This window comes from Pseudophryne corroboree, chromosome 6 (assembly GCF_028390025.1).
Source record: "Pseudophryne corroboree isolate aPseCor3 chromosome 6, aPseCor3.hap2, whole genome shotgun sequence".
Taxonomy (NCBI): domain Eukaryota; kingdom Metazoa; phylum Chordata; class Amphibia; order Anura; family Myobatrachidae; genus Pseudophryne; species Pseudophryne corroboree.
This window is the reverse complement of record NC_086449.1, coordinates 173,511,258-173,529,856: the sequence shown is the minus strand read 5'-3', so window position 1 is coordinate 173,529,856 and position 18,599 is coordinate 173,511,258. Positions and strand designations below refer to the sequence as shown.

Genomic DNA, 18,599 nt, shown 5'->3' with positions numbered 1-18,599 from the left:
CCATTCACACTGCACCTGACCCGGTATTCAACCCGGTAATAACCCTTCTTTTTAACCGGGTTGAATTACCAGGTCAGGCGACCCGCTAATTCGGGAAAGGCGCTTTCACATCGCACACTGACCCGTTTTGACACGGCAATATACCGTGTCGATACCGGGTTATTTGTGCGATGTGAAAGGGGTATTAATTAGTACCTCAGTCAGGTTGATTGTACCATCTGTTCACAAGCACGAATATCCTTATAACCTGGACTATTATGGTACCTTGAGGAGGAGGAGATAATAATCACTAATAAAAATAAGACAAAAATTACTTTACCCAGGAGGTGCAGAATAACAAAAAGAAACTTTGGGAAGATAGCACTGAATGTATATTTTCATTGTAGCAGGAAACACTTACACATGAATTACAACAGACACTATTCATGTTATTGATACGTATACTCACCTGGGCCTAACAACTGTTTGCACTGCATATCAGCATTTTGGCAAATTCCCCTGTAGCAAAAGCTCCTTTTATCATCACATGGGTTCCCATTTTGCTGAAATAAATCCTCAGGACAGGCTGCATTTGTTCCAGAGCAATATTCAGGTAGGTCACATTCATCAACAGCTTTCCTGCACAGTGTCCCAGCTGGAAGGATCTAATACATACAGTTATATATATATATATATATATAGTATATATATATATATATATATATATATATGAGAGCATACAGTGGTTGTAGTATTTTCATCCTTAATAATACTGTACAATAATACTGTGCACGGGTTTAGTATGAAATACCTTTACTCAAAATCCAGACGGTCAAAACACCGACAACAATTGACCGACGATCAAAATACCAACAAGGTCAAAATCCCGGCATTTAAAATACAGACAAGGTAAAAATACCGACATTTAAAATGTCGACAGGTCACAAAGTTGGCACAAGTTTTTAATTGTTTTGCTGTGTCGACATAAGTCAACATGGACACCGTATACCTGTACCGCGTCCCCTCGCTGCGCTCGCCATGCTTCGGGCTCGGCACCTTGCTGCGCCTTGGCACACTATTATATTCCTCCTCCAAGTCCATTGGGATGGTAAATTTTGAACAAGTCGCTTTCAATGAAAAAAATAATGAGAAACTCATGTCGACTTTTTGACCTGTCGACATTTTAAATGTTGGTATTTTGACCTTGTTGATATTTTAAAAGTCAGTATTTTGACCATGTCGGGATTTTGACCATCGGTCAATGGTTGTCGGGATTTTGACTGTCTGGATTTTGATTATAGGTAAATTGACCGCATCCTCTGTGCACAATGCGATGCACTGTGTTACTGTTTTGCTCTGTAAATGACTTCCACTGCATTGAGACATACGTACTCTGTACCTGGCAGTTTGAGCAGCACCCCCCATTGCCACAGTTGGCTCCAAGCTTCAGAGTACACGTTGCATGGTCACAGCAGGAGTCGGTGTCACACTCCTGTTAACAAATACACAATTATCAGATTTACGGCAAGAAAGAGGCAGCCACAGACAAATCAGCAGCTTCATATCACTCCATTACCACATGCCAAACTACTATGCTCCATAACTCTTATTGGGGTTCTGTTCAATTTGCCGACTGTTGGGATCCCTGCGATCAGGATACAGACGCCGGAATCCCAACAGCCGACAATGCCGGCAGTCGGAATCCCGGCAAAAAAGGACTAGTCCCACTCGTGAGTGTCCACAACACCCATAGAGTGGGAATAGATCCTGTGGTGAGTGCAGCGAGCCACCAAGCCCGCAAGGGGACTGTTTGCGCTTGCACCACTGCCGGCATTCTGGTGGGCGGTATGCCGCTGTCGGGATGTGGACAGTCGGTATCCCGCCCACCAGTATATCATACTGATTCCCTCTTATTGTATGTGTCAAAACCACATTAGACTCGAAACTACAGTGGTGCATGAAAGTTTGTGAACCCTTCAGAATTTTCTATATTTCTACTGAAATTTAACCTAAAACAACCTAAGATTTCCACACAAGTCCTAAAACTAAATAAAGAGAACAAAATCAAACAAATGAAACAAAAAAAATTAGACGTGCTAATTTTTTTATTGAGGGAAATGATCCAATATCACATATCTGTGAGTGGCAAAAGTATGAGAACCTTTTGCTTTTAATATCTGGTATGACTACCTTGTGCAGCAATAACTGCATGTAAACGTTTCCGGTAATTGTTGGTTAGTCCTGAACATCTGCTTGGAGGAATTTTACCCCATTAGGCTTCAACTCTGTTATGTTGGTGGGTTTCCTCCCATGAACTGCTCTTCCACAACAATTCGATTGAATTAATGTCAGGTCTTTGACTTGGCCATTCCAAAACTTTTAATTTATTCTTCTTTAACCATTGTTTGGTTGAATGACTTGTTTGCTTTGGGTTGTTGTTTTGCTGCATGACCCACGTTTTGTAGAGATGCAGCTCATTGTCAGATGTCCATGGGCGTAGCTACCATAGGTGCAGGGGATGCGGCTGCTATGGGGCACGAGCCTTCCCCTGCAACCAGCTTCTAAGCCCCTGCAGCTTTTTACGTTACAAGAAGTGTGCTGCGCTGCTGTACTGCAGCCACACTTGCTTACCCGGCCGGCTCCGCCTCCCCTGGGTACTAACTAATTCTGGGAGGAGGCGTTGCTGAGTATGCAGGGACATCCGACATCCCCGGACCACGGCCACGCCTCCACCCAGCGTCTGTGAAGAGACAGTGGACGGAGTCGGGCCGGCCAGGAGAGCAGATGTGGCGGCAGTGTAGCAGCAGCACACTGTGGCCACAATGGTGAGTGCTTTATAGGGGGTGCCTCCGTGCGGGGTGCGCGTGGGTGGGGGGTATTTATGCTATGGGGCCCCAAATAAGCGGGGGGGGGGGGGCGTGTATGCATGGAATGATGCTATGGGGCCCCAAATGAGATAGCTACGCCCCTGCAGATGTCCTTACATTTTCTGTTAGAATTTTCTGGTATAACTCAGAATTCATAGTCCCATCAATGATGGCAAGTCGTCCTGGGCCAGATGCAGCAAAACAGGCCCAAACCATGACCGTCTTTCACAGATTGTAGGACTTTTTATGCTGCAGTGTACTGTTTTCTCCAAACGTAAAACTTCTCGTTTAAATCAAAAAGCTCTATTTTGGACTCATCCGTCTACAAAACATTGTTCCAATAGCCTTCTGGCTTGTCCAGATGATCTTTAGCAAACTGCAGATGGGCAGCAATGTTCTTTTTAGAGAGCAGCGGCTTTCTCCTTGCAATCTTGCCATGCACACCATTGTTGTTCAGTGGACTCCTAAACATTAACATTAAATAATGTGTGATAGGCCTTCAGTTGCTTAGTGGTTACCTTGGGTTCCTTTGTGACCATGCAAACTATTAGATGCCTTGCCCTTGGCATGATCTTTGTTGGTTGACAACTCCTGGGGAAGGTAATAATGGTCTGGAATTTCCTCCATGTGTACACAATCTGTCTGACTGTTGATTGGTGGAGTCCAAACTCTTTAGAGATAGTCTTGTAACCTTCTCCATTCCGATGAGCATCAACAACTCTTCTTCTGTGGTCCACAGAAATCGCCTTTGTTCGTGGCATGATACACTTCCACAAACGTGTTAGATCGCCGTTCTTTTAAAATGACAGGTTGTCAGCTCACACCTGATTGTCATCCCATAGATTGAAAAATACCTGACTCTAATGGGCCCTACACATTGGCCGATCCGCCGCCGAGCTGCCCAACGGCGGATACGGCCGACGGGCGACCTGGCGGCAGGGGGGCAGTGACGGGGGGAGTGAAGTTACTTCACTCCCCCCGTCACACGGCTCCATAGAACTGCAGGCAAATATGGACGAGATCATCCATATTGGCCTGCATGCACAGCCGACGGGGCACCAGCGATGAACGAGCGCGGGGCCGCGCATCGTTCATCGCTGGTGCCTCCACACTGCACGATATGAACGTTATCTCGTTCATTAATGAACGAGATCGTTCATATCGTGCACTGATGTCAGCCAGTGTGTAGGGCCTTTAATTCACCTTCAAAATATCTGTTAAGGTTCACATACTATTGCCACTTACAGATATATGATATTGGATCATTTTCCTCAATAAAACAATGAGCACATCTAATTTTTTGTGTCATTTATTTAATTTTAATATTTATCTACCTGAGCTAGTTTTAGGCCAAATTTCAGCAAAAAAAATAGAAAATTCTAAGGGTTCACAAACTTTCAAGCACCACTGTAGATGATATAAATATGTCAGAGGATTAAGAGTACAGTAGTCACTCTGTAAATGGAAATAACTGGCTAAGTGTGACAGCCAATTTATTCATATTTATAGACACAGATCACCCTTGAGAGCCACTGCGCTCAAACTTCCCCTAGACTTTTTGTAGTGTTGTTGTTGTTTTGTTTGGTAAACAAGTTTATGGGGCCTTTTTATTGAAGGACTTTTGTGGTAAATCATCTGAAGATGGACATTTTTGCAGGATTGCCACATTATTATCAGGGCTACTATTTATTTTGAGGGTCTCTCTTTTTGGTTACAAAAGCAGTTCCTATATAGTAGCTTTCTATGGAACTGCAAAAAATAGCAATTTACCAAGCTCCAAATAGTTTAGCTTTTCAGAGCTTTCCCAATAGCTAGCTCCACCTTTATCTAGTAGAAGACATTGTAGTCCATAGTCTACAATTCTACATTTATTTGGAAGCTACAACTATCAATAGAGTTGATGTTGCGTAAAGGCAAATGTAAGAATGACGCACTTGTAAAGTATACTTATATTTCTCAATTTTTTTTTAATACAGTTTAAGCAATGTTGCCAGCTTGCCTGCTTCTGCATCACTCATCCCAGGATTTGATTTGACCAGCCTCTTTCAGGTCAGATCAGGATTCAGATTCAGCCTCCAATGTCTCCCCTGATCCCTCTGTGTTTCTGAGGCACTTAAAGATCTATGTACTAAGCCTTAGAGAGAGATAAAGTGGACGGAGATAAAGCACCAGCCAACCAGCTCCTAACTGTCATTTTTCAAACACAGCCTGTAACATGGCAGTTATCAGTTGATTGGCTGGTACTTTATCTCTGTCCACTTTATCTCTCTCCAAGTCTTAGTACATAGACCCCTTAGACTATTGAGTGTAGCAGTGTTACCTGTCACTTCCCATATCATCATCTCCTGACTCCTGCTTGCTTATGCTGGGCATACATTATCCAATTATCTGGCCAATCAGATATCAGCGGGTTGGCCAGATATTTGTACAGTGTATTTGCGCATATCGGTCTGTTGTACATGCAGAATCATATTTTAAGTAGTTGCCATAGAGTCATCACAGAAGACGCGAGACCGTGGGATCCATAATGTCCTAGACCAGAGGTTCCCAAACGTGGTCCTCAAGGCACCTCAACAGTCCAGGTTTAGGTATATCCATGGCTCAGCACAGATGGTTAAATTAAATTGACTAAGGTGCTAATTAAGTCACCTGTGGCCAAGCATGGATACATTTAAAACCAGGACCGTCGGGGTGCCTTGAGGACCGCATTTGGGAACCTCTGTCCTAGACTGACTCTAGTGAAAATTTGGGATTAATGGACTGTCTGAAATATTCCTGGATGTTTTGGCATTCTAAATCTTTTCTGTCGGCTGAGAGAAGTTGGGATGGTATTAAACAGAGGCTGTCAGAGATGACCTACATTGTGAGACCTCTTCAGCAAAATATTTGCCTTCTTCTTCATTTGGGAGTGCCATTTTGTGATTTTTTTTTTTGTCAAAATTTGGGTTAAAATGTTCTGTATGGAACTAACCCTATCAATTTTGTTATTATGCCCTGACTACACCACAGAGCAGAATTAATTTTCAACACTGTCACTTTAGTTCTCTTTACAGATTTAAATCCCATCATAATTTACATATACAGTATGGAAGAGCGATCCACAGAATGGCAATGTGAAGACTCCCTGGAACTTTTCACCTTTGTGAATTAGCTGGTTCGCTGTAAATTTTGATTTGCACTGCATTCTGACTCTTCTGTACTCCAGGGGTAGCCAACGTATGGCCCTCCAGCTGCTACGGTACTGCACATCCTACATGCCCTAACAGCAAAACTGTAGCAGGGCATGCTGGGATGTATAGTTATACATCAGCTGGAATGCTACATGTTGCCTACCCCTTCTCTACTTTATGGCATGGGTGGTGAGATATGCCCTACATGGACATCATATGGGAAAGATATTGATATCTTTGGTACTCAGACACTAGTCATTAAATAAAAAGAAGATTATCATTGCTTATTAATACCCCTTTTCCACCAAACTAATAACCCAGGTTATTGCCAGGGCAACCTGGGTCCAAGTTTGGTGGGAAAGGGTCTGAGATAAATAACCCAGTTTGCGTTACTTGTGAATACGACCCTGGTAGCTACAAGGGTTGAACTCGGGGAGGACCCGGGTAACAGTGCGGTGCAAATGCACAATCCGGGTTATCTGACTCAAGTCAAGCTAACAGAATAGGTAGAGCCGGCTCACCGGTGCTTGATGTCATCTACAAGCACCGGCAGAGGAAAGACCCACCACTAACCCAGGTCCAGCCTGCGGTGTAAATGGGGTCGCTGTGACACAACTTGAAACCATGTTCAACTACCCAGGTCGGACCCAAGTTTTGGTGGAAAAGGGGTATTACACTACTTGTGTATTACAATTTTTACTTACAGCCAAATCAAATACATTTGGACTGTGCACACATAACTGGCTGCACAACAAAGAGGTATATGAAAGGAATGGTATATCATGATTACTGACAGTTCTTGTTCCGCAGTCACAGGATTCACCACTGTCCAGCATTCTGTTACCACAAAAGGACGGGTCCACCAGTGGATTTATGTTAGGGTGTTTGAGGAGACAATGGGCCCCAGTCCTCGTAACAAAAGTCTGAAAATCCTTCAAACTACAGCTGCTGAAGCTCTTTGCATTGCCTGCAGTCCTGGACACAATAAAAAGATGTATTGACACCTAAGAGCACATAACACACTTCTTACAATAGAATAGTAAATGAAAGTGATACAGTACAGATTTGTCCTCATACATTGTTGCCCAAGCTCTGGTCAATAACCCCTCTCGGTGCACCAGGTCCCTGGCATCTCGGCCAACCCAATCATCTTCCTCACTCAAAATGTGTGTCTTATTCGCATAAATAAAACAGCTGGGAGCAACAAAAATCTTTGGTAGAGTACACTGATCAATTTGATGTGAAACATTTGTATATCTGTGAGTCTGTGTAAGACATGCAGTGGCTGTGGCTTTTTTTCACGCCAAGTTCAGTTTTGCTTCATCTGCAGTTTAGTACATGTTTAAAGCTAATTCCTGTGTGGAAGTCATAGCACAGCCTCTCTAGTACTCTGTGAGCGGAGTTTCGCTGCGTCTGCGATGCGCATAAGATGTAGAAAGCTACGGTAAGCTACACCTCTCAGAGCATTTCAGTCGTGTCGCGTGTTTCTCGCCGTATGGCGCATAGTCTCTGGGTGTATGGGGACACGTATGTAAATATATACACCTCAACTTCAATATGACTTCAAGTAGACAAAAATAACAGGGAACAGTTAAATTAACCTCAACTAAGGGGAGGCCAAGGGCTAGAGTCATCAGAGACTAAGTTTGGTGTCTTCCACGTGATTCCTCTCCTGACGATCATCAGCAGGCAGGATTCATACTTTTCCATGACATGTTAGATTCACTTAAGGTCATCAGAAGACACTAAGAATAAGATCTAGGTCCTCTGTGTCACGATCCGGGTATCTGGACGCCATTACTTACCCTTCAGATGCCTCCTAAGGCTGGCTCAGCGTTCCAGGACCGGATCCCGCTGTTCCTGAGTTTCCACATGCAGAATGTCAGAGTGGTGATTTCATCAGCCGCGGCCTCCGCTGTGCCCGCGTGGTTAAATGTGCGCTTGTCAGTCTGGCGTCTCCTGTCTCCTGTGGCCGGCGTCGCCATTACTGTTTCAATTCCCACATGGATTACAAACCAAACTTCCCTCCAAGTGTCTGCATGGGCGCAGCCATCTTGGATTTTGTCATCTGATTATTTCCACCAATCTGCTGTCTGTATTGTTGATTTGCATAATTGCCTAGCCAACCCCTTCCTTGCTGCAGGTATAAGTATGCTGTGCCTGAGCAAGGAAGGCGTCAGTGCTTTGGTTGTCTAACCTAGTTCCAGTTTGTCTCTCTCCTGTGGTTGTCTTCCAGGTTCCAGCTCCTGTCTCCAGACTTCTGCTATAGAGACCCGCACCAGCATTCCATCTGCGGTGTAGCCTGACTCTCCGATCCATTCTGGACTCACCGGTTTCCAGCTACAACAATCACCTGCTTCCAGCCCAGCTTCCAGCAGTGTACAGCTTCTCTTAAAGGGCCGGTGTCCTTTCTGCAGTTTACCACTCTCCACCGGTATTATTATTTCACCGCTCTCAAACAATCACCTGCTTCCAGCCCAGCTTCCAGCAGTGTATAGCTTCTCTTAAAGGGCCGGTGTCCTTTTCTGCAGTTTACCACTCTCCACCGGTATTATTATTTCACCGCTCTCAAACTCCAAACTTCATTATTATTTCATCGCTCTCAAGTTCGTTTATTATTTAACTGGTTCCAGCCAGTATCCACTCCGTACCAACAACAGTCTGGTTCCAGCCAGTATCCACAGCAGCCGTTTTACCTTCAGCAGCCCAGCCTTTCCTGGAACATCAGCTGGTACGATCCTGGGTTCTCTCCATTGCTACAGTCAGGCCTGGTAAGGACTTTCCAACTAGAAGATTATAAGAACTGTCTCACACTACCAGTGCCTGTGGCCCTTGCCACCCTGTAGTACCCAGGAATTGTATTTATCCTCTGTTGACTTTTATGTTTCCTTTTACTGCTGCTGTGTTACGGAGTTTGTCATAATAAACATCATTGACTTTAATCCTGGTTGTCGTGGTCACGCCTTCGGGCAGTTATTCTACATGTTACTTACATGTCTAGGGGTCTGATACAACCTCCCAGGTTCCGTTACATCTCAGCCCCTACAACTGAGGCTGCCCCCCGTCAGCTCAGGCCCTCAGTTGTGACAGTAAGCACTGACCTAATAAATCCAGCCGGAGACCAGGATCAAGCGGCCAGGCCGATGCAAGAACTGGCAGCCCGACTTGAACATCAGGAGGCTGCACAGGGCCACATCATCCGCTGTCTCCAGGATCTCTCTACACGGCTGGATGGGATTCAAACGACCCTCCGTGGACCTGGCACGTCCGGTGCGTCCACTACAGTAACACCAGCTGTAACCCCACCCACCTTACCCATTTCCAGTCCACATCTTCATCTTCCAACGCCAGCAAAATTTGATGGATCTCCAAGGTTCTGCAGGGGATTTCTCAATCAATGTGAAATCCACTTTGAGCTTCTACCTGGCAATTTCTTCAGTGACCGTACCAAAATTGCCTATATCATCTCCCTTCTCAGTGGCTCAGCCCTTGACTGGGCATCACCTTTATGGGAGAAGTCTGATCCCCTGCTATCCTCCTATACTGACTTTGTAGCTACATTCAGGCGCATCTTCGACGAGCCAGGCCGGATAACATCTGCTTCATCTGAGATTCTCCGTTTACGCCAGGGAACACGTACTGTGGGACAGTATCTTATACAGTTTAAAATCCTGGCATCCGAACTGGCATGGAACGACGATGCCCTGTATGCTGCATTCTGGCATGACTTATCAGAACGCATCAAGGATGAGTTAGCTACCAGAGACTTGCCCTCTAAGTTGGATGAGCTAATTTCTCTTTGCACGAAGGTTGATCTACGTTTCAGAGAGAGAGCAACCGAGCGAGGAAGATCATCTACTCCTAAATCTTCTGCTCCTCCTCCTCGTCAACCATCTCCATCCAAGGATGAGCCTATGCAAATTAGTCGTTCCTGTCTATCTCCCGCTGAGCGCCGAAGACGTCTCTCTGAGTCTCTCTGTCTCTACTGTGCTGCTCCGTCGCACACTATCAATGCCTGTCCCAAACATCCGGGAAACTCCAGATCCTAGCTCGCCAAGGAGAGGGCCGGCTAGGAGTAATGATCTCCTCTCCATCTCCTCATGACTGTAACCTCCCAGTGTCGCTCCAAATTGCTCAACGTTACAGGAACGTCATTGCCCTCCTTGATTCCGGAGCAGCTGGGAATTTCATAACCGAAGCTTATGTTAAACGGTGGTCCCTACCCACCGAGAGACTGTCCTCGTCCATCTCTTTGACTGCCGTGGATGGCAGCAAGATTTTTGACGCAGTCATTTCCTTAAGGACTCTTCCAGTTCGTCTGAGAGTGGGAGTTCTTCATTCTGAGTATATTTCTTTTTTAGTGATTCCAAGAGCCACACATCCAGTGGTTTTAGGCCTTCCATGGCTCCGTCTCCACAACCCATCAATTGACTGGACGACTACGCAAATACTGGCATGGGGTCCCTCCTGTGCTGAGACTTGTTTAGCCAAAGTTCTTCCTGTTTGTTCTTCCTTCCCCAGGTCATCTGATGTTCCGCCTCCTCCATATCAAGACTTCACGGACGTGTTCAGTAAAGCCTCTGCTGATATCCTTCCTCCTCATAGAGAATGGGACTGCCCAATCGACCTCATTCCAGGGAAGGTTCCACCGCGAGGCCGAACTTATCCGTTGTCTCTGCCTGAGACACACTCCATGGAACAGTACATCAAAGAGAACCTGGCGAAGGGTTTCATCCGACCATCTTCTTCTCCAGCCGGCGCAGGCTTCTTCTTCGTTAAGAAGAAAGACGGTGGTCTGCGTCCGTGCATCGATTACAGAGGTCTGAACGACATTACCGTCAAGAACCGATACCCTTTACCCCTGATTACCGAGCTCTTTGATAGAGTTAGTGGTGCAACTATTTTCACAAAGCTGGACTTGAGGGGTGCCTACAATCTCATCCGAATCCGTGAGGGTGACGAGTGGAAGACCGCCTTTAACACCCGTGACGGACATTATGAGTACCTCGTCATGCCCTTCGGATTGAGCAACGCTCCAGCAGTCTTCCAGCACTTCGTGAATGAGATTTTCAGGGACATCTTGTACCGCCATGTCGTGGTTTATCTAGACGACATCCTCATCTTTGCTAATAATCTCGAAGATCATCGTTTCTGGGTAAAAGAGGTTCTTTCCCGTCTCCGTGTCAATCACCTCTATTGTAAATTGGAGAAGTGTGTGTTTGAAGTTAAAACCATTCCGTTTCTAGGTTACAGTGTGTCCGGTTCCGGACTAGAGATGGATCCTGAGAAACTCCAAGCAATCCAGAATTGGCCTATACCCTTAAGCCTCAAAGGGGTCCAGAGGTTCTTAGGGTTCGCCAATTATTATAGAAAATTTATACGAGACTTTTCCACCATCGTGGCGCCTATCACTGCTTTAACCAAGAAAGGTGCTAATCCGTCCAAGTGGTCCGAGGAAGCTACACAGGCCTTTCACCTTCTGAAGCAACGGTTCATCTCTGCACCAGTTCTGAAACAGCCCGACACCGACTCTCCTTTTATCTTAGAGGTAGATGCCTCCTCCGTTGGAGTAGGAGCGGTGTTATCCCAGAGGGCCAAAGATGGACATCTACATCCTTGCAGTTTCTTCTCCCGGAAGTTCTCCCCAGCTGAGCGCAACTATGCCATTGGCGATCAGGAGTTGCTAGCCATTAAGCTCGCTCTGGAGGAGTGGAGATACCTGTTGGAGGGAGCTTCCCACTCAATCACCATACTTACCGACCACAAAAATCTTTTATATCTCAAAGGCGCACAATGTCTGAATCCTCGTCAGGCCAGATGGGCACTTTTCTTTTCTAGGTTTGACTTTAAACTCCAGTTCTGTCCGGGTTCTCAGAATCGTAAGGCCGATGCCCTTTCCCGCTCATGGGAGCAAGAAAATGAGTCCGAGTCTGCAGACAAGCATCCTATTATTAATCCGTTGGCATTCTCCACGGTAGGGATGGACTCTACGCCTCCACCAGGGAAAAGTTTTGTTAAGCCAGTTCTAAGGAAGAAGCTCATGCATTGGGCCCATGCTTCCCGTTTTGCTGGACATACAGGCATTCAGAAAACCCTTGAATTTATTTCTAGGTCCTACTGGTGGCCAACTCTGAAGAAGGACGTTATGGAATTTATTGCCTCCTGCCCAAAGTGTGCCCAACACAAAGTCTCCCGCCAGTCGCCTGCGGGGCAACTGGTTCCATTATCTGTTCCCCGTCGACCTTGGACCCATTTGTCGATGGACTTTGTTTCCGATCTACCTATCTGCAACAAGTTTAATACCATCTGGGTGGTAGTTGACCGGTTCACCAAGATGGCACATTTCATCCCTCTCACCGGTCTTCCGTCAGCTTCCAAGTTGGCTCAAGTGTTTATACAAGAGATCTTCCGACTTCACGGTCTTCCTGAAGAGATCATCTCGGATCGTGGAGTACAATTTGTAGCCAAATTTTGGCGAAGTTTGTGTCAAGCCCTCCAAGTCAAGTTAAAGTTTTCCACGGCTTACCATCCTCAGACCAATGGTCAAACCGAGAGGGTGAATCAGGACTTGGAGGCCTTCCTCCGTATATATGTGTCTTCCTCTCAAGATGACTGGGTTCAACTCCTTCCTTGGGCCGAGTTCAGCCACAACAATCAATACCATTCCTCATCTTCTTCTACACCATTCTTCATTAATTATGGATTCCACCCTAAAGTCCCAGAATTCCAACCGCTTCCCGCAACTTCTGTTCCAGCAGTGGATGTCACCTTGCGTCAGTTTTCAAATAACTGGAGGAACGTCCGCGCAGCCCTGCTTAAAGCCTCATTCAGGTATAAGAAGTTTGCCGATAGGAAGCGTAGAGCGGTTCCTGCTCTCAAGGTGGGTGATCGTGTGTGGCTGTCCACGAAGAATTTGAGGTTGAGAGTTCCCAGCATGAAATTTGCACCTCGCTACATCGGACCCTTCAAGATTGAACAAGTCATCAATCCTGTTGCCTACAGGTTACAGTTACCATCCTTCTTGAAAATACCCAGGACATTTCATGTTTCTTTGTTGAAACCGCTGATCCTGAATCGGTTTCATTCCGCACTTCCTCCAGCTCCCAAAGTTCAAACTCAACGGGGAGTCGAGTACGAGGTGGCCAAGATTTTGGACTCACGTTTCCGTTACGGTCAGTTACAATACCTCATTGACTGGAAGGGCTATGGTCCTGAAGAACGCTCTTGGACCAATGCCTCAGACGTCCATGCTCCTGCCTTGGTCCGAAATTTCCACGCAAAGTTTCCTTTAAAGCCTAAGAAGTGTCCTGGGGCCACTCCTAAAGGGGGGGGGTGCTGTCACGATCCGGGTATCTGGACGCCATTACTTACCCTTCAGATGCCTCCTAAGGCTGGCTCAGCGTTCCAGGACCGGATCCCGCTGTTCCTGAGTTTCCACATGCAGAATGTCAGAGTGGTGATTTCATCAGCTGCGGCCTCCGCTGTGCCCGCGTGGTTAAATGTGCGCTTGTCAGTCTGGCGTCTCCTGTCTCCTGTGGCCGGCGTCGCCATTACTGTTTCAATTCCCACATGGATTACAAACCAAACTTCCCTCCAAGTGTCTGCATGGGCGCAGCCATCTTGGATTTTGTCATCTGATTATTTCCACCAATCTGCTGTCTGTATTGTTGATTTGCATAATTGCCTAGCCAACCCCTTCCTTGCTGCAGGTATAAGTATGCTGTGCCTGAGCAAGGAAGGCGTCAGTGCTTTGGTTGTCTAACCTAGTTCCAGTTTGTCTCTCTCCTGTGGTTGTCTTCCAGGTTCCAGCTCCTGTCTCCAGACTTCTGCTATAGAGACCCGCACCAGCATTCCATCTGCGGTGTAGCCTGACTCTCCGATCCATTCTGGACTCACCGGTTTCCAGCTACAACAATCACCTGCTTCCAGCCCAGCTTCCAGCAGTGTACAGCTTCTCTTAAAGGGCCGGTGTCCTTTCTGCAGTTTACCACTCTCCACCGGTATTATTATTTCACCGCTCTCAAACAATCACCTGCTTCCAGCCCAGCTTCCAGCAGTGTATAGCTTCTCTTAAAGGGCCGGTGTCCTTTTCTGCAGTTTACCACTCTCCACCGGTATTATTATTTCACCGCTCTCAAACTCCAAACTTCATTATTATTTCATCGCTCTCAAGTTCGTTTATTATTTAACTGGTTCCAGCCAGTATCCACTCCGTACCAACAACAGTCTGGTTCCAGCCAGTATCCACAGCAGCCGTTTTACCTTCAGCAGCCCAGCCTTTCCTGGAACATCAGCTGGTACGATCCTGGGTTCTCTCCATTGCTACAGTCAGGCCTGGTAAGGACTTTCCAACTAGAAGATAAGAACTGTCTCACACTACCAGTGCCTGTGGCCCTTGCCACCCTGTAGTACCCAGGAATTGTATTTATCCTCTGTTGACTTTTATGTTTCCTTTTACTGCTGCTGTGTTACGGAGTTTGTCATAATAAACATCATTGACTTTTATCCTGGTTGTCGTGGTCACGCCTTCGGGCAGTTATTCTACATGTTACTTACATGTCTAGGGGTCTGATACAAACCTCCCAGGTTCCGTTACATCTCAGCCCCTACAACTGAGGCTGCCCCCCGTCAGCTCAGGCCCTCAGTTGTGACACTCTGTGAGCCAAGTGATTACATTCCTACCTCTGTCTGTCTGTTTTTACCCAGTTTTGTTCTATTACTGTTGTTCTAATTGTAAAGCGCAACGGAATATGCTGCGCTATATAAGATACTGTTAATAAATAAATAAATTATATTTATATGTCTGGGGACTAATGAGATGACTACAGCTCCTCATCAGTGCCTTGTGTGCTGAAAGCCTTATCCTGACACTGATTCAAGCTATGATCCAGAAGTCCGCACAATGGCCCTCATTCCGAGTTGTTTGCTCGCTAGCTGCTTTTAGCAGCATTGCACACGCTAGGCCGCCGCCCTCTGGGAGTGTTTCTTAGCTTAGCAGAATAGCGAACGAAAGATTAGTAGAACTGCTAATAAATTATTCTTTGCAGTTTCTGAGTAGCTCCAGACATACTCCTAGATTGCGATCAGCTCAGTCCGTTTAGTTCCTGGTTTGACGTCACAAACACGCCCTGCATTCGGCCTGCCACTCCCCCGTTTCTCCAGACACTCCCACGTTTTTCCCTGACATGCCTGCGTTTTTTAGCACATTCCCGGAAACGCTCAGTTACCACCCAGAAACGCCCCTTTCCTGTCAATCATTCACCGATCAGCAGTGCGCCTGAAAATCGTCGTTCGAACACCAGCAAATCTACTAAGTTTTGTGTTAAATAACTTAGCGCGTGCGCTCTGCGTACCATGCGCATGCGCAGTTAGCAACAAATCGCAGCATAGCGAAAATCGGCAACGAGCGAACAACTCGGAATGACCACCAATGGGCCCAATTAAGGATGGCAAAGTAGCAGAATTTGTAGTCCTTTGGATTGCATTTTAGGGGGCCACCCATTGCAGGGCAAGGCCTCCCAGCATGCTATCCGCCACACACACACACACACATCCCTCCGCCCCCCCCCCCCCTCCCTTGGCCACACTGAAATTGCAGTCGCACCGCAATTTCAGTGTGATCATAAAAAATGGGGTAGCCTACTGCGGGCGCAGCCTGGCTGCCCTCTCAGGAGGCCCGCCGCCATTTTTGTGATCGCAGCGGCTGCGTGTGACGTCACGCAGCCGCCCCAATCACGACCCCATCACGCACCCCCATTTCTTCATCACCGCCCCCGTTTTGAAGCCGCTCCCCTGCAACGCTCCATTTCTGCCCCGTGAACGCCTCTGCCTGATTGTCAGGCAGAGGCAATCGCATTTTCTGACAAGAGGACTTGAATCACACATATAGAAATGGACGGGCCCTGCGCATGCGCCTGCATCCTCTTAGCAATTTTTGAGGGTGGATCGCTTATTGCGATCCAACCTGAATTAGGCCCAAAGATCGGAGATCTGCAGTTATATATCTATAGTCATTGGTAGTTTCCTGGTAGACATACTGTACATAATGGTGCACAGGGTGAACATAGCACCCCCTCCACATTACCGGCAGCATGGCAGGTATCCCTTCACTAGGCACCTAATTGTTTAGGAGAGAGGATATACATTTAAAGTTTTACAGTCATAAAGACCATTATAACAGCGAACACTGGATCATCTACTTTGATTATAACAAATACAATAAGTTTATACATATACGATGACCTAAAAATAATATAGCTTTGCAACTGCCTAGATAGATAGATAGATAGATAGATAGATAGATAGATAGATAGATAGATAGATAGATAGATAGATGCAAGGTGATATAAATAGTAGTAGTAATAAAGAAATAGAGCTTACATCATGTTCACGTCCATTATACAAGCAGAAGCCGAGCAGGTACATTCCCTGGAGTTATCATGCAACATTCCCAGATTGTGGCCCAAGATATGAGCAACGAGACAGGAGTATTTCTCTATGGACAATCCTTTTGGATACTAGACACATGAAATAATTGTTGTCATTCTAAAATCTCACTAGTTAATTTAAAATCAAGTTAAAATGATCCATGCATTAATTGAAGCATAAGCGGCTCATCTATACGTGGATGCTTAATCAGAAAAAAAGAAGAATACACAACAAAAAGCATATTAATGTGGATATATTCCATACTCATCATCACTACTGGAACGTCACAGGTCTCCTGGAAGAGCAGGTCACCCTCCCACATCCCACCCATATCCTAGTGAAATGGAAGGGAAGGTGTGATGATACAACTCATATAGCACAATGGGGGTCATTCTGACCCGATCGCATGCTGCAGTTTTTCGCAGCGGCGCGATCGGATTAGAACTGCGCCGGCGCCGCAGTGCGTCCCCCCGCATGTCTATGGACATGATCGTAGCCCTGCAAAATTTTGCAGGGCTACGATCAACTCGGAATGACCCCCATTATGTTGTAATGGCCCCATCGCCACTGTGCAATGCTCCTAACAAATATGTATCTTAAAGAAAACAAACAGATGTACACCCAGCACTAAACGTACAGTACCCCATAGTGCGTAAGCACTGAACAGGCCTATTGCTGCAGCAAATAAAGAGGCAGATGTATTAAACCTGGAGACGGCATAAGGAAGTGATAAACCAGTGATAAGTGCAAGGTAATAAACGCACCAGCCAATTAGCTCCTGTTAATTTACATATTGGAGCTGATTGGCTGGTGCGTTTATCACCTTGCACTTATCACTGGTTTATCACTTCCTTATGCCGTCTCCAGATTAATACATCTGCCTCAAAGTTAAGTGATCAGAAATGTAATTACTGTCACTGTTACATCCACGGAATAAAATAATATATAGGCAACATTGCTGAAAATGAATGTTTATACCGTAAGTACTGCTCCATTGTTATGCGAGCACACCTGTCCAAAGTATGTTGTGCCAATTTCCGTATGATGTCCTCCACTAATAAAGAGTAAACAGAAAGAGAAGATACAAATATACATAGATGATTCTAACTTTATACTTATTGCTGCTTCTAGTTTCCTGTTACATGTTAGTTCTCTACTCCCCTGGGCATCTGCTACACATTGGCGTTTCTATAATGGGTGCAGTGTGTGCGAGCACATGGGCCCCCAGGTCCAGGGGGGACCACCCCGCACACACTGCACCCATTTGCTTAATACTTACCTCTCTGAAGTCACCCGTCGAAGCCATCCTTTTTCGGCAGCACAATAGAGTTTGAACACTAGGGGGAACATACTCTATTGCGCCTGCTGAAAACTCCGGAAAGATGGCACGGCAGCCATTTTTCCGGAGTTACGTGCATTAGCAAAATCTTTGGGAAAATGGCCGCCGCGCCGTGTTCCTGGAGGTTTGTGCATGCGCAATAGAGTCTCCTCTCTTAAAACGCCCCTGCAGCTACACTTTTAAATAAGCAACAGCAGTAATGGCTTAAAGGTGATTTTCCCTGAGCAGTACTCTAGGCCCAACCCCCCCCCCCCACTGTTATCACATATGTATTATCTATGATCAGTCACAGACTACTTATACTTGTTTCTACAATGTCTGGATGACACAGGAAAAGGAAGCATCTACATTGTCATATAAACCACAGGACTGTGCTGCAGCCAGTCACACAAACCCACTGAGTCATATGGTTGTACACATCACTGTTCCACAGAAGTCATCTTCTGCAGAGACATTGTAATAGAGCAAGGAATAGGTGGGGCAAACTCTCTGCCCTCTATATCTGTGGGTAGCAGGTAACAACCACACCTGTTATAAACCTCCACTGTAGAAAATGATACCGCATATTCTATACGGGTTTAGGAAAATGACTGATAAATGCTGTCACTTTTTTTTTTTCATAATACAGCACAATTCAAATAAAGTATGGACAGATTATAACCCATTGTCATCAATGAACAGCTTTACTGTTAAGCAAATTACTGAAAATAAAAATTAGTTTTTAATGGATTACAACTATTTAAGTATTTAGGGCCCCATACACTAGAGCGATTATGCCCGATTTCAGCCCAATTCGGGCATTCGGGCTGATATATT

At 45.9% G+C, this 18,599-nt stretch overlaps 1 protein-coding gene across 4 annotated transcripts in view; it reads right to left on the bottom strand.

Annotated features, from left to right (window-relative positions):
* The window catches only part of LOC134936845 (disintegrin and metalloproteinase domain-containing protein 9-like), a 211,728-nt gene that overhangs the window by 76,289 nt on the left and 116,840 nt on the right, over positions 1-18,599 (bottom strand). For all 4 annotated transcript variants that reach the window (XM_063932126.1, XM_063932127.1, XM_063932128.1 and 1 more), the window contains 5 exons: positions 17,423-17,498; positions 16,397-16,533; positions 6,811-6,991; positions 1,379-1,471; positions 449-644 (listed from right to left, as the gene is read on the bottom strand). In XM_063932126.1, coding sequence (XP_063788196.1) covers positions 449-644; positions 1,379-1,471; positions 6,811-6,991; positions 16,397-16,533; positions 17,423-17,498 — 683 coding nt within the window. The remainder of the gene's footprint in view (positions 1-448; positions 645-1,378; positions 1,472-6,810; positions 6,992-16,396; positions 16,534-17,422; positions 17,499-18,599) is intronic.